Here is a 24,657-nt window from a genome sequence, read left to right on the forward strand (position 1 = left end):
CCTAGAAACCTTCCAAATACAAAGTAAAATTGGGGTGGGGATAATACCCACAAAACCTCAATACTGCAACATAAAGTTGGCCTGTTAAGGCTTACAATGAACACTTTTGATGATTTTCCATGTTAGGAGCAATTAGGACTACTAGGTCCACCTTGTTAGAGGATTTGCAAACATACAATGAAGTATGTACTCGGTAAAGAGATTTGACAAAAGACTGTTAAGTCTACCTTGTTAGAGGATTTGAACTAGTTCACCTGTTAGAATGAAATAGTAGATCTCTAACTTACAACTGATTTGTTAATAGAGATTCTTTGATGTACTGATCACCTTTATGTGATAGATATGACTTTGTTGCTCCTTTGCTAATATGGCCTTACAATATACTTTGTTGCTGGTTCACATTCACATGCTTCTTACATATTCTTCATTCATGCATACATACATTAATTAATTCACACACACACATATCAATCTAATTTTCAAAACTACAAATTCAGCCAATATATAAATTAACACCAATATTACAAAGTCAGCTCGAATAAAGACACTCAAGTTTTAAAGATTGACTTGGTGAAGTTATGAGACACGATGTCCACTGTCATTACTCAGTATCATCATGCATTTGATAGAAGTAGAAGATTAGTTCATACTAATCATCTTAGAGTAGTCTCAAACTCGGTCTGCACTGGTGACTCGATAGATACTGTGTAACTTGGTAGAAACTGAATTACATGTTTACCATGATTATACTTGGTAAACACTAATCATCACATAGCTCAGTTAACACTATCTTCTCTTCACATGAATTTTTGGCTCAATTTGAACTGTGAAGCTTGGTAACCATTGAATTTCTCAGGTTGAACTACTAGACTTCACACTGCCTGAATTCACTTGGTAACCACTAGGATACTCGGTAGGAACTGTAAAGCTAAGTGGCTACTGAATTACATGGCAAACACTATAGACTATTCAATGAGCTCGGTAGCCATATAGAATATGAATAAGTGTTGTTGCTAATAAAAAACTTGACTTAATGTCAACAATCTCCCCCTTTGGCATTAGTGAAAAAAATGCTTATCAGCCAAAACTTATATACATCACAGTATGATACTAGCTTGATATTGGATACTATTTTTGAGATTTTTCAAAAAAAATCTTTATTAGTATATACAATATACTTTCCTTTCCTTTGCATGATTCTCCACCATACAATATACATATTATTTCTCATATTGTTTCTCCCCCTTTTTGACAATAATGCAAAGATTTATTTAAAACTTATTTACATAGAGATGCCAACATAAGAAAGAAACTCATAATGTACCTTAAGCATGAGTGCTAAACTCTTATCCCAATTCTCTTAACAAAACTTTGCGCGTATGTAGAGCAACTTGGACTTCTGTAGAGAGTTCTTTCATGTGATCTACAATTGAGAAATTTTTGTCATGGATCAATGTTTTTGAGTAAATAATGTGCTTTTGCATTGTGTCCATGATGGGAAGGATCATATTCTAAATATCTATCAATGAAGATCGGATCCTTGCTTCTTCTCTCAACAACTCTGCCTATATATTTGACAAGAATTTGATTTTCATATGATGTATGGAGCTTGAACTAGGGTCATGATGCAACTATTGTGCACTAGCTTTCAGATTTTCATCAATCTATGTCAGTTTGCTCTTTATTTCCTTTGTGAACTCAATAACATTACGTAATTTCTCAAAAAGTGATGTTACATTTGTGCAAGAGTTTTCAAGATTGGTCAAAATTAAGGAAAGCTACACTTGTTGGATAGCAATTTGTTGAGCAATGTGCTCAAGAACTTTGTTATCAAATTTCTTCTCTATTTTCTCAATCAATTTATCTTGACCATTGGATTCCTCATTAAACTTCTGGACTACTTCTTCTAATTGAAACAAAATGTGTTGAGAAGTGTCAACTTCAGCACCTATCACCTCTGTCAAAATATTCTTAGCACTTTCTATGATTTTATATTCTATGTATCTTTCCTCTCTCTCAATTTCTTTGCTTTTCTTTCTTTTGGAGGAGCTAACTAGCTATTTGCATTTGATCTATAGTGGCATTATCAAAATCCCACTTTGGAATCTCAATCTCCTCATCTAGATCAATGTCCTCCTCTATCTCCTCTCCACTTGAAAGTCTTATACTTGGTTGAGCCTTAGGTTTAACCACATTTGTACATAATGCCTTAGAATCTAGAATGGAAACAATAGTAGAGATAGTAGGACCAGCCATAAAAATTGATATAGTACCAACAAACAAAACACTGACTGGTATGCTTACTAAATCCAAAACTGATATACTTACAAAAGTATCCAAAGTTGTAGAATTTTTTTTTGTAGAATCCAAAATTGTAGAACTTGAAATTGTTCTTACTACTGAAGAACACAAAATTATAGAACATGCTATACTCATTGCTGATGAACCTCACTCAAGAATTGAAGAAGAGGGAGGTTGCATCTTAGTAGATGAAGTGCTAGACACTTTCACTAGTGATGTGCTGAGTTGCGAGGGAGTGAAGAGTGATTGGACATTTGATGTATCTACTATGGTCACAATCAAACTTGTTGAAGCTATCTCCGAACTTGATGTAGCTTATGATTTGCTTAGAGAATGAGGAAGTGAAGCAATGACTACTACTGCTATCTTCATAGGATTAATCCCCTCATCATCTTCTTTCTTCCTTGGTAGCTTCTTCCTCTTTATCTTCTTCAACCTCTTCATTATCAAACTTTATTGTCTCAAAGTATGTTCCTTCTTCCTCTTTATCACTATCATCATCCTTGACTTCTACTGGAAAGTCAATTTGTTTATGCAAATGATAAATGTTCTTCCACATGCTTGTAGCATTCTTGACTACATGCTCTATATCTTTTAACAAAATTAAACAAGCATTGAATCTAAGAGTCATCTTTTCTTCATTTTTCTTCATAGACTCTTTTACATCAGCATCTGTGATGCTCGATAACAACTGCCTTAGGGTTTGTTCATAGATATCTTTTTTTGTTTAAGTAGATGAATCCCTTCTTAGCTTCACCTTCTCTAATATCTCATTAGAGATTTGAGAGGCTATCTAATCAGGGGAATACTTCCATTTGCCCATCTTGGTTAACACCAATTCTTCAATCTTCTTCTTCTTCTTAGCCTCTGTCCCGGTCTCATACTTCAATGATTTGAGGTTGGTTATGCCTACACCTTCTTCCCATTGTTTTAGTTTTTCTTGGAAGGTGGGAGGAGGCTTGCTAAACACAACTTCACTACCTTTCTTCCTAGATCTCCTGGTAAACATTGTAGTGGATGGCTTGGGTGGCTTGGTGATGATCACCTTGCCTTTCTTCTTTTCTAGCTCTTCTTCCTTTTTTGAGTCTTCTTCATCCTCTATATCATCATCATCTTCTCCCTTACCCTCAACCAATATTTCTGAACCTTTCCTTTCCTTGTAGCTATTGCTTGATGCTATCATGGCTACTCAGTAGGTTATGGAAAACTTTGAAAAATTTCACTGCAAATTCTGCTCAAAATTGCTCTAGCACTCTCCAATTTGCTTGATCTAAAAATTTTGGTGAAAAATGAATTCGATCTCTTTCCGTTTTGATAACACTTTTCTATTAATGCTCAGTATGAAGGTAGTTGTGATGACATCATTATGTGCAATAGGTTGTCATCCACTATCTATTCAAATCGCTTGATGGATGCTTCATAACTCGGTAACCAAACATGTGTAACTAGTTACTCTCGACCTTGCTCGATAGATTTCATGACCCAAACTTAATACTCGGTAGACAAAGTGACTTGGTGATAACTAATACTGATCTTCTATGATCCCTTTATATCTTGAATACTGATTTAGATCTTGCTTCCTTTCAATTTTGGAACTGTTTAGATATCATCATGATAATATAGTTCCAGTTCTTACTTAAGAACTTAATTGGAGATGGTGGAGTCACCCACTTCTTGAGTGACATGACCATCATTACTTGGACTAGCTTCCTCAATGGATTTAGGAATCCATTGCTACCTCATTTGTTTTCTAATGTTGTTTGCTTTAGCCTTATGACCTTGCTAATTGCAATTGTAACATTTACCATTGAATTTTGCTTTACCATTACTCCAACATTTGTTTGATGTATGACCTATCTTACTACATTAATTGCAAGTGGGTCTTTGATTCCTTTGAGCACCTTGTTTGGAGGATTGGCCTTCTTCTTTGTATCCAATTCTTGCTTTACCTTTTTGTCTGTAAAGATTCTGCTCATTTAGTTGATTCAATTGATTCTTGTCTGCTTGGGGTTTCATCATTCTCTCACTGACTTGCTTCTCAATGTTTAGGTCATTTTTCAGTCTTTCCTTGATTTTCTTTTTAGATCTTAGCTCATTTCTTATTCTTTCATTGATTTTTCTTTCTGAATTTAGATCATTCCTTAATCTTTCATTTATCTTTCTTTAACTCATGATTTCTTCATTTGCATTGGAGATTTGATCTGTAAGATCTTCATGCTGAATGGATTGGTTTTGGATCTCATTGTCTCTTCCATCTTGTTTCTTTGTTCTAATATTTCACATAGCCTTATTGACTAAATTTCTTGTTCTCTCTTGAGCTTTCTTATTTCTTCTTGTAGGGAACCATTCTTGTCTAAGAGTTCTTTGATTACATCATTTGCTTCATTTGAACTGCTTGAAGGGAAAAGGTATTCAATCTTTTCTTCAATGTTAATGATCATTCATCTGATTCACAAGTTCCTTCCTTCTTTTTAGGGATTGGGAAAGTTGCTCCTTAGCTTTCTTGAGTTGAGCAATGGTCATTTCTAGATCTAGCTTTTCATTTTCATTTGCCTTCTCAAGTTTTAATATCTCCATTGTCCTTGATCTTTGCTCAAGCTATTAAGCTTTTATCTCGAGAACCACAAATGCTCTGATACTAATTGTTGGAAATATTCAAGACTATGTTAGGTTACTAAGAGGAGAGGGGTGAATCAATAACCTCAAAAACTTTGTCAAATACTAATCTTAATTGCAACAATCCAATAATCATTTAATTTATTAAATCAAATCTAACTACATGCATGAGAAACTAAAAACATAAACATTCATGGCACATGAACATAATGATTTGGTGACTCAAAAACCTTCCAAATAGAAAGTAAAATTGGGGCGGGGATGATACCCACAAAAATTCAATACTACAACATAAAGTTGGCATGTTAAAGCTTGCAATGATCACTTTTGATGATCTACCCTATTAGGAGCAATTAGGACTACTAGGTCCACCTTGTTAGAGGATTTACCAACATACAATGAAGTATGCACTTGGTAAAGAGATTTGACAAAAGACTATTAACTCTACCTTGTTAGAGGATTTGAACTGGTTCACCTGTTAGAATAAAACAATAGATCTCTGACTTACAACTAATTTGCTAATAGAGATTCTTTGATGTACTAATCACCTTTATGTGATAGATATAACTTTGCTACTCCTTTGTTAATATGACCTTACAATATACTTTGTTGTTTATTCACATTTGCATGCTTCTTACATATTCTTCATTCATGCATGCATACATTCATTGCTTCATACACATATTGGATATGATAGAATACATTACATATATATCAATCCAATTTACAAAACTACAAAGTTGGGCAATATACAAGTTAACACATATATTATAAAGTCAGCTCGAATGAAGACACTTGTGTTTTGAAGACTGACTTGGTGAAGTTCTAATACACAACATCCACTTTCATTACTCAGCATCATCATGCATTCGGTAGAAGTAGAAGCTCAGTTCATACTAATCTTCTTAGAGTAGTCTCAAACTTGGTTTGCATTGGTGACTCGGTAGATACTATGTAACTTGGTAGAAACTGAATTACACATTTACCATGACTATACTTGGTAAACACTGATCATCACATAGTTTGGTTAACACTATCTTCACTTCACATGAACTATTAGCTCTATTTGAACTACGAATCTTGGTAACCACTAAACTACTCAGGTTGAATTGTTGGACTTCACATTGCCTGATTTCACTTGGTAACAACTGAGATGCTCGATAGGAACTATAAAGCTCGATTGCTACTAAATTACATGGCAAAAACTGTAAACTGTTCAATGATCTTGGTAGCCATATAGAATCTGAATAAGTTTTTTCACTAATAAAAAACTTGACTTAATTTCAACACTGCTCAACTCTTTCACATAGATCTTTTGATAATGAGTTGGCAATCTCAATTGGAGTTTGTTTGAATGTTGTCATCATGCCATATATTGACTCCTCCACTTGGTTCATCTCAACTTTTTCAAGTTTATTGATGAACTTATAAATTTTTATATCTATATCCATTTATTATATTACTTTACCCTATGGTTTCAATATATTCCCAAGCCATTTCCATACATTAACCTGATTTATGAAGCATTAACTATGATAAATGATTTATTGATTATCATTTATATGTGTAGCTAGTTGATGCTAAATTGTGATGATTTATTGTGATAAATGGTTATTATAGAATAATAATTATCTTGAGGTGATTAACATGTTGTTTTTGAGATATTTGAGTCATTCATGTAGTTGAAAAGAAGGAGAAGCAAATTGACACTTGTCAAAATTTAGGAGTTGTAGGAAATGCAAAAAAATTCAAAAGTTAGTTTTACTAAAATGAGCATATCTTACTCAATTATTAATGAAATTATGAATGGCTTATTGATTTTGAAAGTTCAAAATAGGGTGCACAAACCCTTTTGAGCATTGGAGTTAGTTCAGAATAGTTAATGAGAACTACAGATCCATCCATGTGTTGTGTTTTTAGAACCAAGTTATTAATCTAATTGGGAAGCCAACATTTATCAAACTCAATATGTGTGAGACTAGATAAATTAGCCTCATTCCTTATGTTATCACATATATTGTCTAAATCTAAAGAAGGATGATGACTTACCACTTTGAATTGGGTGTTTCCATCAGATTCAATCCTTTCTTCATCAGATTCAGATAGAGTGATATACTTTCTCTTTGGTCTCTTCTCAAGCTCCTCTTCTTTACTATTTGATCTTACTCCCTTCTCTTTTGGCTTTTTTATCTCTTGATCCTTTTTCGCAGTAGCTCATGTGCTGGTTCGAGTTGCTTGTACTAAAAGCTTAGGTTTTACAACCTTCCTTGGTTTGCTAACTACTAGGGCTTTAACTTTCCTCTTCTTTGTCTCAAGTGCTTCACTAGCTTCTTCTTCCTTGACACCTTCTTCAATTTCTACCTCTTCTACTTGATCTTACCCTTGAACTTGAGTTAAGGATAATGGTACTTGAGTAGGTATATCTTCTTCTTCATCATCTTCATCATCTTCTTCTTCTTCATTTTCCTCTACTCCACAAAAATTCTCCTTAAGCTTCTTGACAACCTTACTTTTCTATCTAATGACTGAGGCAATCTTCAAATCATTTGTTATCTTAGATTTTTCCACATCATAATTCTCAAAGGCAGTAGCCTTAGCATCTACATCTTGTGCAAGTAATGTTGTGATTGTTATAGAGGCTTCATCCACATTGATCTCATAGCCTAGTGACCTTAGCCATCTTACCATTGGAACAATAGCTTGAACATATGTAAAATCAGTGTCAACTAGAAAGAAAACATCATTGAAATGTTTCCCAACTAGTGAAACTGGTATCCTCAGTTTCTTCTTCATTGACTACTTGAAATCTTTGAAGTAGCTAGTCATTACAAACTCAAAATTGTTTCCTAGTTGCTCAATAAATTCACCTATTTGCATTACAATAGATTTTTTTGTTTTCCATGCAACTTTACCAAAAGTAGGAAATGTATTTAGTACATAAAATAATATGTATAAAATAATACGTATTTCTCCTTAAGCTTCTTGATAGTCTTACTTTTCTTTCTAATGATTGAGGCAGTCTTCAAATCCATTATTATCTTATATTTTTCCACATCACAATTCTCGAAGGCAATAGCCTTAGCATCTACATCTTTTGCAAGTAATGTTGTGATTTTTGTAAAGGCTTCATCCACATTGGTCTCATAGCCTAGTGGCCTTAGCCATCTTACCCTTAGAACAATAGCTTGAACATATGTAAAATTGGTGTCAACTAGAAAGAAAACATCATTGAAATATTTCTCAACTAGTGAAACTAGTATCCTTGGTCTCTTCTTCATTGACTGCTTGAAATCTTTGAAGTAGCTAGTCATTATAGACTCAAAATTGTTTCTTAGTTGCTCAATAAATTTACCTATTTGCACTACAATAGATTTTTTTTTTTTTTCCATGCAACTTTACCAAAAGTAGGAAATGTATTTAGTACATAAAATAATATGAATACAAGAATTGAACCAAATTTACTTTGTGCACTCTTGGTCTTCCTTATTGCTCCGAATTTTTTTGACAACTATTACATCTCTAACTTGGCAAGGTCATAGGTATGATCTTCTTAACTATTTTATAGCCCATGTCAGCAACAATACAAGGTACACTATTGGGTCTACTAGATTGATAGCATTTATGTGCTATTATCCTCACTACAAAAACAATTAGGGAATTTGAGAGTGTCAATTGTCATTCCTCATTTGTTCCACACTACCCCTATATTCTTCTCAATAACTTATTTAGATTCACTCCTCATAGTTTGAGGTTGATCAAGGGTTGGATACCTTGTTACTCTATGTATAATCTTCTTTATGATATTTACTGGTCCATTATCCAACCATATAGAATTATCACGAATTCTACTTAAAACTATCTTTATCCATTCAGTTTTGAAGACATTGGTGAAATCTAGGGCACGAGTTAACCCTTTCTACAATTTTGAATTATTCTTTCAAAAATCTATTTTCATATAGTTTCCCATAGGTTTCTCTTATTTCCATGTCACCTATGCTACCCACCTTGCATGTGTAACAATATCTCACATCTTGAATCATTAAAACTTGAGGTGGTATCATCGATAATGTACTAGATTGATCTTTCTTATAATAAATATCAAGAATAGCTCTAAAATTTGGTTTTCAAATCTCATTGCTTATTAAGTGTACATTCAAAACTTCTTTACCTTCTTTAACCTTGGGAACTGAAGAACTAGATGCCATTATGAAAAACTAGGGTTTGCAAAAATTCAAACTGCATAGCTCGACACAGAATAAATACCTTTGTAAATCTACTGAGATGATGTCAATAAACTATTGAATCCTATTTGAAAATGCTTGGAATGATCTCTTCAATTCTGCTTTCACTCTTTGTTCTTCTCTTCAAATTTTAATGATGTCAAATGAGTAGAAATCAATCAACTAGACCTTAAAACCTTGTATTCAATGCTTAGTGCTTTCATAGTTGTCAGCTCAGCTTCAATAGAAATTTCAACTCCTCGACTTCCATGAAGTTTCCTTTTTTCTCAGCAACCACTATGTGCTTAGTCAACACTATTACCTTTGATAGCTTGACATCAACTAACATTTCACTTGTCAACCATAATGAAACTTTTCATGCAAGGTAGTAACATGAAAATTGACAAAACTTAAAGATTAGTTCTAGATTATAATCAACATCATGCATATTTCTTCATGCATATATAATCTTTTTAGAACTAAATCCTTGGAACTGATGTATAGTATGTCTTTTAAATATTAGTCCCATACATACCTCTTGATTTCTTAATTGGAGGTGGTGTGATCACCTAACCCATTGGGTGAATTGATCCCATCTAAACTTGATGTGTTTCAATCTTCCTTCCTCTTCCATGTCACGTTCATCTCATCTCAAACATTTTCAACATTTGCCTTTGTTGAACTCATGGCTTGGTTCCTTTGAACTTGTTGGACAATTTATGCTTATGTGACCAGTCTTCAAATAGCTAAAACATGTAGTTTGACTCAACCATCTTTTGTAGTCATTTTTGAAGTGTGTTCTTATGCAATTTTCAGCAACCTATCCATACTCTTCACAATAGTGACAATTATACCTAGTATTATAATCCCAATTATAAGAGTTTCCATTGTGCTTTACCTTTGTCTTCTTCTTTGATGACCATTTAGGCTTGGATCTACACTCATATGCTCTATGTCCATACTTTTGACAGTTATAGTAATATCCTTCAAATCTTTGTGTGCTTATGGTCTTGGTTCTACATTCATGTGCCTGATGTCCTTGTTTGTTGCATTTGTGACAATGACCCATGAACTGTTAGAGTAAATAATTAATTTACTAATTATTTATTCTATTTACTTAAGCTTACTTAGGTAAATGCATTTCATTTATTAGTTGTAGTCTAGGAGTTCATTATAAGTTGTTGACAATACGGGAGTTTGTTCTCTCCTAAGTCATACATATCCTCTCACCTTGTTCAAGGACTTTCCACCTTATGTGGATGTATGCTTAGTTGTCACACTTATCTCCTAGCATCTTCTAGCTTGTTCTGGAAGATTCTTGGAGCTCTTTATATTCAGGCTCCCTCATTGTATTTTCACAATCACATTCTATTGAAAATACATATTTTCTTGTGTTTGCATATTTTCTTTCATGTCTGTTTAGGGTTTTTCCCTTGCTCCACGCTCTTCTCTCCTTGGCTTCACTTTGACAGGTTTTCACATGCAGGTGATCTTAGGCATCTTAGGAGTTGGATTTCATCAACTCCAACATGCAAAAAAGTTGACTATACGTGCTGACTACTTGCAGAGGTGGTAGAGTACAGAGTCGACGGTGTTGGTTCTATTTTGGAGCTACTGTTAGTTTTTTGGCCATAACTTGAGCATACATACGTATTTTTCCATTCCAAAAGAAGTACCAGAAAGCTGGTTTTGAGATGGAGACATTGATGCAGGTATTTTTAGGTTTTGATGTTTTTTTATTGCCTATTTTTCAGTCAAAATCTGAAGTTGTTTTTTTGACTCCGGCAAGCATATCTTTTGCGTCCCATGTCAGTTTTTTGAAAACTTTACATTTTTTGAAAGCTGGTTCTATCACATTTTTAGAAATGTGGTCCTTTTCCTTAGTTTTTGGCCCATGCTCTTTCTATCATATTTTTGGCATTTTTCTCTATGGTGGGTATCTTGAGTGTTTTAGGCCTGAGGATCATTTTCCTAGCATGGTTTCCTTTGTTTTAGGTTGTACTTTTTTTTTTTGTAGCTTGTTTTTAGTTTTGATCATTGTAGCTATCATTTTGAAGCACTTTTATGTATTGCACTAAGATAAAGTGCCACTTTTGCATTCTGAGGGTCATGAATGTTGTTTTGAGCCAATTGTACATGCACTATTTTCATAAAGCACCATCGGGGGGATAGTTGTTTGTTGTTTTAGGCCTTCTCCCTTTGTCAAGTGAGTGTCCCTTCCACGATATTAGCCCCATGTAGCGTCATTTTGACTGTGTCTTTACAAGTGTTTGTACCTCTTCCTCTCTCGTCATTCTTGGTTTGTCTGCAGGAGACTTTGGCTCACCTTCTCAGTTGCCTATCATCTCACCCTATCTACATTAAGGGGGGGTTATGCTATTGTTCTAATGCATCCTTGGTTCGATGGTTTGATAGTGTGAACTATGTATTCAATGGTTGATCCTATTTACAAGGCGATTGCAGTGGCTAGCTACCTATGCATTTCGGTGGGATGGATCATCTACCATATAGACATGCTCGGTTCGTGCCTTCTTCTTCCATGGAGGTTCTTTAGATCAGCAATTTGGTAGATTTGTGAATTCTTCATGCTTCAGTGATGCTCTTCATGATCACTCCTTGTTCTTGTTTTTGGGGACATTTCCCTAGTTGGAGGCTTCTTCAGTTCTTCACTAAGTCACCTCTTTTTGGGGGAGGGTTTTTCCCATGTGGTTTTCTCTCTTTCCCCACTTTCAAAGGTTGCATCTTTTGCATTTGTACATGGGCACCTAACATGGCCTCGTTGTCAGGATCAATTCTGCATTCATCTTAGTTTTGTGAGCTTAAGGCATTTTCCTAAGTTGCACTTAAGGGGGGGTGTTAGAGTAAATAATTAAATTACTAATTATTTATTCTATTTACTTAAGCTTGCTTAGGTAAATTTATTTCATTTATTAATTGTAGTCTAGGAGTTCATTATAAGTTGTTGACAATACATGAGTTTGTTCTCTCCTAAGTCATACATATCCTCTCACCTTGTTCGAGGAGGACTTTCCACCTTATGTGGATGTATGCTTAATTGTCACACTTATCTCCTAGCATCTTCTAGCTTGTTCTGGAAGATTCTTGGAGCTCTTTATATTCGGGCTCCCTCATTGTATTTTCACAATCACATTTTATTGTAAATACATATTTTCTTGTGTTTGCATATTTTCCCTCTCATGTTTGTTTAGGGTTTTTCCCTTGCTCCACGCTCTTCTCTCCTTGGCTTCTCTTTGATAGGTTTTTGCATGCAGGTGATCTTGGGCGTCTTAAGAGTTGGATTTCATCAAATCCAACATGAACTTCTACTTAGGATTTTGATTTGCAATCCTACTCCTGCAAACATTGGTAGTATGACCTATCTTACCACAATTATGGAAAGTAGGTTTGGAGTTTTTACCTTTTCTACTTCATTCTTCACCACTTTTGGATGATTCTCCTTCTTCAATACTAGTGTAACCCAATCTAGAAGTATCACTATTGGATCTAGGAGATCTCATCAATTTCTCAAAGTACTTGATGGTTGCACTAGGTTTGTTGGAACTTTCAACAAACTCTTTTTCTCTTTTCAGATCATTTCTCAATTGTTAATTCTATAACTTTAGTGTTGTGATCTCAATATCCTTTGCATTCAATTCATGATTCTCAATCATCATTTAACTCAAAGTTCCCAATTCCATGTTAGCAATCTTATTTACCTTTGATGTTTTCTCTTCTAGTCTATTGGTCAAAATTCTTTTGTCATCTTCAATCATGACTTTTTCCTCTTCATCTTTCTTCTTTTTCTCGGTCAACTCACATAGAAATACTAATTGGTCTTCTTGTTCTCTCTTGAGATTTTTGACCTCTTCAGTTAGGGTTCCATTCTTTTCTATTACATCTACAACTGCTACATCAAATTCATTGGTGTTTCCATTCATAAACAATTCAGTAGTGTCAATCTCTTGATAATGTGTGTCATTCTCTTCATTATCTATATCCTTCCTTCTTTTCAATGATCACTTTAACTCATTTCTTGCTTCATTTAGTTGATGTAGGGCAAGTTGTATTTCAATATTATGGTTCTCAATAGTCTTTCCAAACTTGTAGACTTCCATCTCTAAGATCTTTCCTTAAAGTTGTGAAACTTTACTTTCCAGAGAACTTAGCTCTAATACCAATTATTGGAAATACAATGGGGAAGTAAACTCTGGGTGGGGGGGGGAATCAACACTTAAAACTTTCAACCTCAAAATGATTCACCACACATCCATCTCACAATCTATGCATATAAATTGAAATACCAAATTAAGCATATACATCCATAGCATGAAAGTAAAACATTCAGTGCATGTATGAAACAAGATATTTGGTTACCCAGATACCCTCCAAGGAGAAGGTAAAACTAGGGTGGGGATGACACCCACAAACACTCACTATTGCACTAATAAAGTTTATCTAATGAAGGTTACAATGTTTTGATCATGAAGCATGATCTACCCTATGAAAGGTATACCCTGTTAAAGGCTTACAAGATTGTTAGATCTTGCCTTGTTAAAGGATTTCAATACCCTATTAAAATTGTGCTTTGTAAAAGGACTTTAAATTTATAATGAAGTAAGCACATTGTTAAAGGATTTACAACAACGTTTCAAGACTACTCTGTTAAGAGATTTAACTAATTCACTTGTTAGAATGTTTCAACAATGATCCTTTGATTAACACTCTATTGCTTGATGTCAGATCACCTCTTTTCTGATGTTTACTTGATCCTTTCTAATAATATGTAACTCTATTGTCTTCTTATTCCTTTCCTTTATTCCCTTTTAACTAATTTTGCAATGTAATTCAAATTCTAACTCCTTAGTCACCATGAATGCTTTGTTTGCACATGAAAACTTCTTTCCTTTATCCTTAAACATTCATAAAATGCTTAGGGTTTGTCTTCCTTAATAAGACATAGGGGACTTAGGGTTAGGTATGAATCAATGATTGTGATTCACCCATATTGTTGCTTAATCCTTCCCTTTGTTTGATTGGATGCATGTAATGCATAGGGATTCACAATTAAGATTTGTCCTTTATCATCTGAGATCGTAAAACAATCCTTAAGTCGGCCCAAAAATGGTTTACATACAAGTTTGTGCCATTACAAATAACTATGTCAAAACTATATAACTCAACACTTGAAGTGCTTGATGTTCGGTATTAACTGCAACTTCAATGTTGTAACTCGGCCTCTAAATGACTCGGCACCTGAATAACTCAGCATATATTATCTGCTTGGCACTTGAGTGACTTGACACTTACTAGTTACTTAGCACATACTAAATATTTGTTGCTTAGCATATACTATCTGACAACTGATGCTCGACATGTATTACTTGTTTGGCATGAACTAAGTAAATGACTTAAGTATATTGTCACTCATATGTCAAAACCAAATTGAGACTAACATCTACCATAGAGGAAAGACCTTCTATGAAACCCCATTCTAATGATGTTAAAAAAAAATTCATAATAGCTAAAATAGATGTATCTAATAGTACCATATACTTATTTATAATACACTAGATTATGAATATAGTCATGGAAATGCCACAATTATATCAAAAAAATCATATATAGGATGCAAATTTTAGATATATTCCAATGTTTCAAGTGTACATGAATAAGGGTAGTAAATTTACATTAATATATTACTTTTCAACTATAGCTTCCAATAAATATAATAACAATGGTGTATACAAAGGTACAAGTCTCTATCATGATAATGATACAATACTAAATAGATCTTTCACATGCTACACGAGCATTTCCAACTTGAAGGTAAATGTTGTAAATAATGGACAAGAATGGTAAGTGTTGGATATGTGATGTAGAATGATCCTTTTAAGGATCTTTTAATTGTTTGAGAGTCTATTGGATGTCTAAGTTGAAGTAGTAGAGTGTTTGGGGAAACTTGGAGTTGTTCCTTGTTGGGAGAAGTTGAGTAGTGTCTGAAAGTGACACTTTTGATGTGAGAAGTTGTACCTCACCAAAAATTCAAAAGGTTTGTCCTTATTGAATAGGAATATTGATTAGATCCACCTTGCTACATCACATGAGAATCTAAAAGAACCTATTAGATGTTCCTAAGCCTAGGGTTGAGCAACATGAAGTTAGAGGATTGGTTATAACTATCATAAATAGGGGTATTGGTAATTTTCATAATGACATAGATTATGATGTCAAGTTGTTTGTTAATAAAGTTGGGAAATGTTAAGTGTTTTGTGATTCAACATAAAGTTCAATATATTCTCCATGTTGAAGTATATTGGAGATTCAAGATATTAGGTATGGATCCATTCTAGGGTCTAACACTAGGCATGGTGAGTGATGAAAGGTTGTATTTGGGTAGTCACAAAAAATAGATGGAAAGATGATCAAAATCAACATTAGAGATTGAAGGTAAATGATATGTGGAAAGTATTAGATTGTAAGGTGGAGTTTGGACACATATAGCTCTTTTGAATGTGAAAGATATTTCATACAATCATACTTTGAGAAGGTGATTGGGTATCGAGCCTCACTTTGTTTAGAGAATAATTTACTATTCTCTAATTAACAAGGCAAACCACACGAAGGTGGAAGCTCAACTGTTACCCACACACCACCCCCACCCCCAATTTAACTCTAAATTCCCCATTAACATCTAACATTCATTCATTCATTCATCCATTAATAAAATATAACTTTCATTCATTATCACATGAAGTAAAAAAATTATGAGCAACCATGAAATATTATCATAATATCTAGAGCTAACATCTAACATTCATTCTTTCATCATTAATCAAATATAACATTCATTTATTAACTTATGACACTCATTAACACATAAAATTTAGTAACATTCATCAACACACAACATTCACGAATATTCATTAGCACATATCATTCATGAATATTCATTAGCACATAAAAGATTTAGTCATTGTCAAATAAAGCTTATTAAAATAATGTTTTTTTCTTTCTTCTTTTTAATGTTCTTGTAAGCAACAATTGCTTTGTCCCTATCTTCATCATGTTCCTCTTCTATTGTCCTCATTGTAAGCCTAGTCTATAGATGAGGCTACTCTTGCAAAGGGAGGTTGACTGTAATAAGAAATAAATGAGTCAAATTCATGAGAAATTTGTATTATTGTTACAAGTTTGAATTTTTAAGGAACATAACTTCGATGCTCTTTACCTAAAGGGGCAACACATATTCCATATCATTTCCTCTTCCCTCGATCTCAACTTGTTGAACACCCTTTGCATTTGAAAAACAAATTGTTACATTAATAAAAAACCAATTGCAATTAAATTTGTTTAAATAGTAACAAAAAAGGTTACATTTATTACTATACCAATTTCAATTAAGATGATTAATTATATTGATAATAAAAAAATAAAAAATAGAAAATGATTACGTATTGTCCCAGAATCCAGATTGGGGCCTTCGCCACTTGTAGATTATTCTCTTGAAGCATCATCTTTCATTCCAATGTCATGCACATTATTATAAAATACACAATTGGTACAGTATTCAATTTTAAAAAAATTATATTTTTTTACCTGTGTGATATATCCAATAGAAAAACCAATTTACCCCCTCACTTCTTGAAGCCATTGAACCACAATTGCATAGTCTTCCTTGTAGCCAATTTTCTTGGCCTTATCTATGAGCGGTTGGTTGAACTCAAAGAGCCCTACATTTTTGCCAACCTTGTGATATTTTATTGCACACAACAATTTGTTTCAAATTTATAAATATTTTGATATGATGCTTTAGTTATTGATACTTAAAACTCATGTAGCAAGTTTTAGACTCAAGCTTGTGTTGTGCATACTTTTCTAGCCTTGCCTTTGTTACTTTTGATGTGTCAGTTGATCTATAAAAAAATAAATATATTAGATTATATAAATATAAATATTAATTAGTAAATAATTACATACTTTATAGTATGACATACCTTTGGCTACCTTATGATGGTGTACATCCTCTTCTCTTCAATTTTTTCTCTTTCCTATCCAAATTTAGGTTCTTCCACTCATCAACTATAATCTAGGGGGGATGATCACTCTTTGGGGTATCCATTAAATTGGACCTATACTAGTTGCTTAGATGCTTAAGATATACCCCAAATCTCTTAAGGAGCATGGCTTTATCAAATACACAATCCCAAAAAAGCTTTCTCATATGATCCATGAGATTGCTTTTTTATTTAGACATTAATGGTTCTACCTTTTAAGAAAAATAAAACCTATTGGCTTCAAAAATCAAGTCAAGCTACCATTAACATAGTTCAAAAATTGGATCAAAGGAAAACTATCCTAGTAATGATATGAAATCAAAATAGTGGTTTAGGGTTAGTACACATCTGATGTTCCACCTATGGCATATAACGTGCCCAAATATCTCCAATGTAATGTCATGAAGATATTTATAAAAAAAGATCATTCCTTGACAAAAAAGCATGGGATCATTCGTCAAAAAAGAGTGATCAATAAGTAAATTACAATTGGATTATATACTAATAAATTTAAAGTATTTGGAACCTTTGACATATTTAAGGGAATCAAGTCTATGTTGCTCAAAAGAAATTCACAACCCTAAACTAATTCTATACTAGCAACATGGGAACATCTAGGAAATTCCTTTGCACCCTCCTTAGGTGTTGCATCTCCCACTATAGAAAATTAACGTATTATGAAATTCCCCAAAGAAAGAACACTTCAACATAAATAAGCACATAGTCCTATCTTGGTTTTGTCAAGTTTCATGTAGTGGATGGTCTTGAAAATCTCTAGTTGCGGATCTCAAGTCCCTCCAAAACATGTTATGTACAGGGTTTTAAAACCTATATTTATATCAATAAAAAAATTGTAATGAGTGTATCTATGTTAAGCATAAATATGTTATATAATTTTTATTATTAATTTTATAATATTATTTAAAATTTAAATACACATCATATAAATATAGATACGTAAGAGATATATTTCATAGCAATTCAAATTGTAATATTGTTGCATGGATTCAATTGTGTAGTTTTTGAGTAAAACTCACTGACCCATGTTTCATGAGTAGTGGTTCAAAAGAACTTCTCACAAGGTGAGCTTCACCTAGATAGAATGGGTGCTAAGAATCCACTCATTACATCTAGGTGATGCTCACTCATTTGCATCTTGGCAACGTTTACTGAGGTTCTTGTGAACCACCACTCCTGAAACATGGGTCAATAAGTTGGACACTCATCGCATCTAGGTTATGCTCAGAGATATGAGAGATGGGTTCTTGTGAACCACCACTCATAAAACATGGACCAATGAGCTTTACTCAAAAACTACACATTTGAATCTTGATAGCAATATCTATGGGCAATGTGGGTTAAAGAAAAAGAAAAAGTTTTCTTATTGGTGAAAGGGTGTTTCTTTTGAGCATTACTAATGCAGGAGAATCCTTGGGCTGATGGTAATCTTGCATCACCCAAAAAGATATTTTTTGTTTTTCTATTTTATAGTTACTTATCTAACAGTTTGATTTGGCCAACACTTGTTTATCTTTTCTAGAATCTGTGAGCTTTTATCTTAGATCATTGTCCTAAGTTTGCATAATTTAATGTGCAAATTGGTGAAAGTTATGCTTCATCTTCTCGGGTGTTGATTTCCTATGTTGCTCTTCATATGTTTCCTAATATTTAATTTGATGAGGTTCCATATTTAAGAGTCGGCTTGTGCTTTATTGGATCTAGGTAGTTGGTTAACATGTCGACCTATACATGAGGCTGCATAATGTTATCTCTTTTATTATGTATTTAGTCATTAATTATTTGATGGTCAGTCTTATGTTGCAATGCATGCTTTCTTATTGGAGATTGTGAACTGAAAGTCGATTTGTGTGTCTTGATTGCTACATATGTGTTGTCATCGAGTCTTAGAAACAGGAGTAGAAAAGTAGGATCATTTAGTAGTGATCAAGGAGATGTCGGAGGTGTTGAAGGAAGCCCGAGAGTAGTGAGTTTTGATCTATAATCTAGAATGTAATTGGACCCAATAGGGAAGGCCTTACAACTTGGCCTGTTGCTTATCATTTTGTAATGTGAGTTCTCTTATCAATCAGTACTCTGTTGTATATGAAGATCCCTTGTTTATAAGCGTGTTATTTGCAATTGTATCTTGTTCCATTTCGCTATGTATGTATTTTGCTAGGGGCTTGATCGTCTCCTTTGGAGGTACAAGTGCTTTGTACTACATCAATTACACAGTTAGGGACAAAAGCTTTACCTAGGTGGTTGCACAAGATTCTCTATGTGCAGAGATAAGCTTGCCTCAAGCTCATGGTTATGGCCTTTCAGCTTATGAGGTGGCCCTGACTAGTGATAGTGCTTCCAATGTGAGTTTTGTTGGAGTTATCACTACAGGCTCCTCTCAAGAGTGCGTTGATGCTTCTAGGAAGCTTGACACTTATGTTGCTTGTGATCAAGTTGTTAGCTATGCCTCTTTCAATGGTGTTAGTCTTGCTTCTTAGGTTTTTGTTTGTGCTTCTATTGGTTCTTCTATCAATCTTCCCTCTCTGGATGTGGGATCTTCTATGTTGGACTAATTTCTTGGTAGAATGTTCATGCTATGGTGGAAGAGGGTTGCACCATTTTCAAAAGAAAGAAGTCTAAATACCTACCCTTCATTCCAACAAGGGTAAGGCAAAAGATCATTTTTAAATTTCTATAGTGGGGTTGAGCTAAATTCCCTTTAGTCATTCTTCTAGTTTGTGGTTGCGTGTTGGCTTTTCATGGATTTGTTTCCTCTTTGTCAAGCAACATTCTCTTCTAGTGGGGCATGTTTGTTGGCTCTCTCTGTCTTTCTTAGCTTAGTCATATCTTAGTTGTGTCAAGTTTCATGTAGTGGATGGTCTTAAAAATCTGTATTTGTGGGTCTCAAGTCCCTCCAAAACATGTTATGTACATGGTTTCAAAACCTATATTTATATTAATAAAAAAAATGTAATGAGTGTATTTATGTTAAGCATAAATATATTATATAATTTTTATTATTAATTTTATAATATTATTTAAAATTTAAATACAAATCATATAAATATAGATAAGTAAGAGATATATTTCATAAAGAATCAAATTGTAATATTGTTGTGAGGATTCAATTGTGTATTTTTTGAGTAAAACTCACTGACCCATGTTTCATGAGTAGTGGTTCAAAAGAACTCATCTCAGAAAGTGAGCATCACCTAGATGCAATAGGTGATAAGTGTCCACTCATTACGTCTAGGTGATGCTCACTCATCTCATCTTGGTGACATTTACTGAGGTTCTACTCCGTAAACATGGGTCAATAAGTTGGACACTCATTGCATCTAGGTTATGCTCATAGAGATTCTTGAGAGATGGGTTCTTGTGAACCACTGCTCATAAAACATGGGTCAATGAGTTTTACTCAAAAACTATACATTTGAATATTGATAGTGATATCACAATCTCTAAATATAAATATTTATTTTTTTAAATGTAGTAAAATATATTTAAGGATAGAGTGTCTTAGGGCCAAGAAATAGAGGTTTCATAAAGATTTTTTTTCACTCTAAATTATTGAGAATATTTGTGTAAATATAAGAGCTTGGCAATTATAAATGGGTGAAAATAAGGTTATATGTCATTTGCTTGATATCCATGTTTTCATATAATTTTAAAAAAAAAGAAAGTCCATGTTTAAATTAAGGATCTCTTTTTCTGTTTTTTTTTGTACGTAACAAAAATATTTTTTTTTTAATAAAAAGGGGTAAACACTTTTACTTGGAGCTATGAACCAGTGAGGCCACAAACGGGGGACCTCATCCTCATGAGATTTGAACCTTGATGACAAGGATAACAACACAACAACTTAACCATCACAACATGCCACTATTGACTACGCAACAAAAATATTGAAATGACCGATATCACTAATTTCCCGCTGAAACGTGTAAGGAGACTTCAATTACAAAATTTATGAGTTACTATTCTAAAAGATTCTTCTGTTTCCGAAATAATAATGATGGAAAAAATATAGGGCTTCAAGGACTGTTGAAAGCTTGGGCAGTGGCTGCGGTAAGAATTTCGAGCCACTGAATCTGCGAGTACTGCAACAAATTAATCCATTGACATTTCTAGTTGTGAAATCAAGCTGCAGAGCAATGGCAGAAAGTTCAGTAGAGGGATCGAAACCCCAGCCTTCGGAGCCGCTCCTGGTCGATTCGGCAGAGATGAAGCTCGGACAACACTTGCAGATGAAGCCTGCCGCAGCAATTCCGCTCCAAAATGGCAGCTTCTTCGATTTTGTGGAAAATGCCTCTCAAGAAGTAGTTGTGCGTTTCTTCAGACAGGCCGTACAGCAGATCGAGGAAATTAGACACATAAACGACTACCATTTCAAGCTGAAACCCTCAAAACCCTCGGGCTTTCTCATCGATGTCTTCTACGGCGAGAGCCGCGAGGGGCCGGAGATCGTGGAGTCAGGGCAGTGCATTTCGTGCAACGAATCGGCGCCCCTGTATCCCGGCAATGCCGATTCTGTTTCCGCAGGCGAGTGCATCCTCAGGGAGTTCAGCGACCAGCAATTCGTTCAATGTTCTCTGGACGCAAAGGCACGGCCCGGATTCATCGTTACGCCCCTTCGCCATGTCGGAAAATTGGGGGATTTGGATGATCAGGAGCTCTTTGCGCTGTGGAGCGTCGGCGTCAGAGCTTTGAAAAGCGAGGGTTTGAGTTTTACCAGCATGATTGTTAACCATGGCAGTTACAGGAATCTGCCGCATCTGCATCTGAAAATTTGGGTGGACGAGCGGGAATTTGGGAAGGCCGTCGTGAGATGGAGAGATGAGAAAAAGATGCTGTGGTCGAATCTCCAGCGGCTCGCTTCTGTGTTGCCGAAGAAGCGTGCGATGTGTGCTGTGGTTCAGAAGGGAAGGAAGTGCAGGTTTGGGGAGCGCTGCAGGTTTGGCCATTAATGGCGGATCTTTTCCATGAATGTTTTGACAGGAATGTTTTCAGCTGAAGTAAATTTTCGTTTTTGTATCAGCTTTCTGGTTTGGTATAGGTTTCGTTTCGTATCATCTTTCTGGTGTAAAGCTTGTTTCAGTACCAGCTTTCTGGTGTAAATTTTGGTTCAGTAGAATTTAAGCGCAATGAAATTCTGTAAATGCTGTAATTTTGGTTAAGGTTGGATTGCAGTTTTTCTGTATTTTTTCCTTTAAAGTTGGTTTTGGACGTTCAAGATAAATAATAATTAGTGGGCTGTTAATTTACTTACAGGTTGTCATAAATCTGTTTGATATAAAGTAGGGTTTTACAGGTCGCCATGAAGTTAGCTAAGGTATAAAGTTAATATGATGTAGGCGGTGAGGTACAGATGCACAAAATTGGATTTTCGACTGGGAAATTGAAAGTTCCAGATTCATGAAAACACTAAAAAAAATTCATTGTGTTTTCATTTTTTTGAAATTTAGTAAATGGTACAATTTGTAGGGAGGATAGAATGTGTGAACAATTTTGTAATCTTCCATCTATTGAGTTGTTCAAACCAACTTTTGTAATCTTCCATTTATCTATGACCTTAGATTGTTAAGATTCTAATCTAAGTAGTTATTGGTAAAATGTTTAGTTTTGATAAAATTGTATTTAATAATTTGTAATTTTTAAAATCAATAAATTTTTAATTTTTTTTTTTTTAAATCTAAAAAATAACACAAGTTCTAGAGAGCTTGAGGCCCTGTCTAATGAAGCATTGTCTCGTGTAGGGTTCATATAATTGGAGGGCCCCATACCCCATATAATTGTAAGGTAGGGCAACAACATCTACCCCATAGAATAGTAGGGCCATAGCCCATAGAATTGTAGGGCTATTCTGTCTACCCAACAACAATTAGGGTTCTCCTAGGAGATTCGCCGTTGCCAACCCAACCCTACCTTAGTCTCCTCCCACCCAAAACTGCGCCTATAGTTTCAAAGGGCAAATAGTATTACAATATTTGAATTTTTCCATTTTGATCATAACAAGAGAGATGCTGAAAAATATTGTTGAACTTGGCTTTACAATTGACTTGAAAGTTTTGTAAATTGTTTAGTTAGTCCATTTTATGTATATCTTGTAATAATTGTATTCTACAAGAGAACATTTGTTTAAGGCATTTTGTCAAACAAATGAGACCTCAAAAATCTCCTTTAGTCTACATCCTTGCCTTGGATAATTGGGAATGCCTTTAGTTAATGCCTTGAAATTAATCTTGAGCTATTATGGTCGAGAGGGGAAATAGGCTAGTTAAAGCTAATGTGGATAACTTCTATATTGGTATGTTTTCTTCTCTCAAAATTTATATCTACCTCAATTTAAGTTTCTAATGTTCACTTTGGTTCCATCTTTTTAGATATTGACCATTACTTTTCCTCTCTGTCATTATATTTTAAGTGAGCATATTTCGGGTCAAGTTTGAGAAGTCAAAGAGTGGAATTTGGGAACATCAATGATAAGCACCAATGACATTGTGTCTTTATAGGTTAAACATATTGACTACTACTATGTACAACAATTAATTTTTTAGATGTTGTTGCTTCCTTCTTTCATGGTACTACCGAATAGAGAGAACCAAATTGACTTAAAATGAACATATGGATGGAAGGTTCATGATTAAATTGCCACTATGGTGGAATAAAGAGTCACTACCAATGAATGGTTGTCTTTTTTGTACCATGTTTGCTCAAAGTGGAGCTATGGCCTAATTCCTCCATCTCTCTATCCACTACTAGCACTTTGTAAATGGTTATAATGCTCAGGATGACGATTGAAGTTGCCTGAAATAGTTGGATCAGCAGCTTACCTCGTCTTCTTTGATCTCTACCGGTTTACAATAACCAATCTCTAACGTCAGGTTTTAGCAAGCTCGTGAATTCATTAGATTCATAACAAAGAAGCAAATCTTTCCAGTAATCCAATTCAAATGAGCCTAGGATAGCGCCACCAACTGCATCAAAAGTCAAAATTTGATGTTGGGTTTTGAATTTCATCTCATGTGGTTGCTTCTCTCCCACATATTTGTTTTTGCACAAAGTATCATTGAAACTTGTTGAAACAATGTGAGAAATGAAGGTTTTTGAAACAAAGTCATTTGCCAATGCACGAGACACAATTTCAAGTGGAAAGTTGAGGAATGTGCAAGGCCCTCTCATTTTTAGAGCAGCTTTGTCATATGCCATGGTTGCTTCTACTTTGGAGAATGTCCCCAACCAAACCCTCATCCCTTGCCTCGTCAAATCCCTTATTTGAGCTGCCAATTTCCCCATCCTTTTACCTTGCCAACAATAGTCTTAAATCAAAACGACCATGAAAACACTACAAACTTCCACAGTGAATTGAAGGCCACTAGAAACTTTCGGAATGAACTTGTTTTTTTCCTATTTTCTAAGGCTAAAAAATATTTTTACCCCCAACAAAATGGTAACAACCAATAAGA

At 34.4% G+C, this 24,657-nt stretch overlaps 1 protein-coding gene across 1 annotated transcript; it reads left to right on the forward strand.

Moving 5' to 3' along the window:
* The first annotated feature begins 21,165 nt into the window (after nt 1–21,165).
* Nucleotides 21,166–22,368, forward strand: LOC149574822 (uncharacterized). Its single transcript, XM_089814660.1, has one exon. It carries the CDS (start codon nt 21,346–21,348, stop codon nt 22,156–22,158), a length of 813 nt encoding a protein of 270 aa, XP_089670786.1. The 5' UTR covers nt 21,166–21,345; the 3' UTR covers nt 22,159–22,368.
* Nucleotides 22,369–24,657: the final 2,289 nt, after the last annotated feature.

Source organism: Cupressus sempervirens, chromosome 2 (assembly GCF_028749045.1).
Source record: "Cupressus sempervirens isolate cs-2001-9-10 chromosome 2, ASM2874904v1, whole genome shotgun sequence".
Classification (NCBI taxonomy): Eukaryota; Viridiplantae; Streptophyta; class Pinopsida; order Cupressales; family Cupressaceae; genus Cupressus; species Cupressus sempervirens.

Coding starts and splice junctions, on each gene's coding strand:
- LOC149574822 (XM_089814660.1), top strand. CDS start 21,346: ATGGCAGAAAGTTCAGTAGAGGGATCGAAACCCCAGCCTTCGGAGCCG.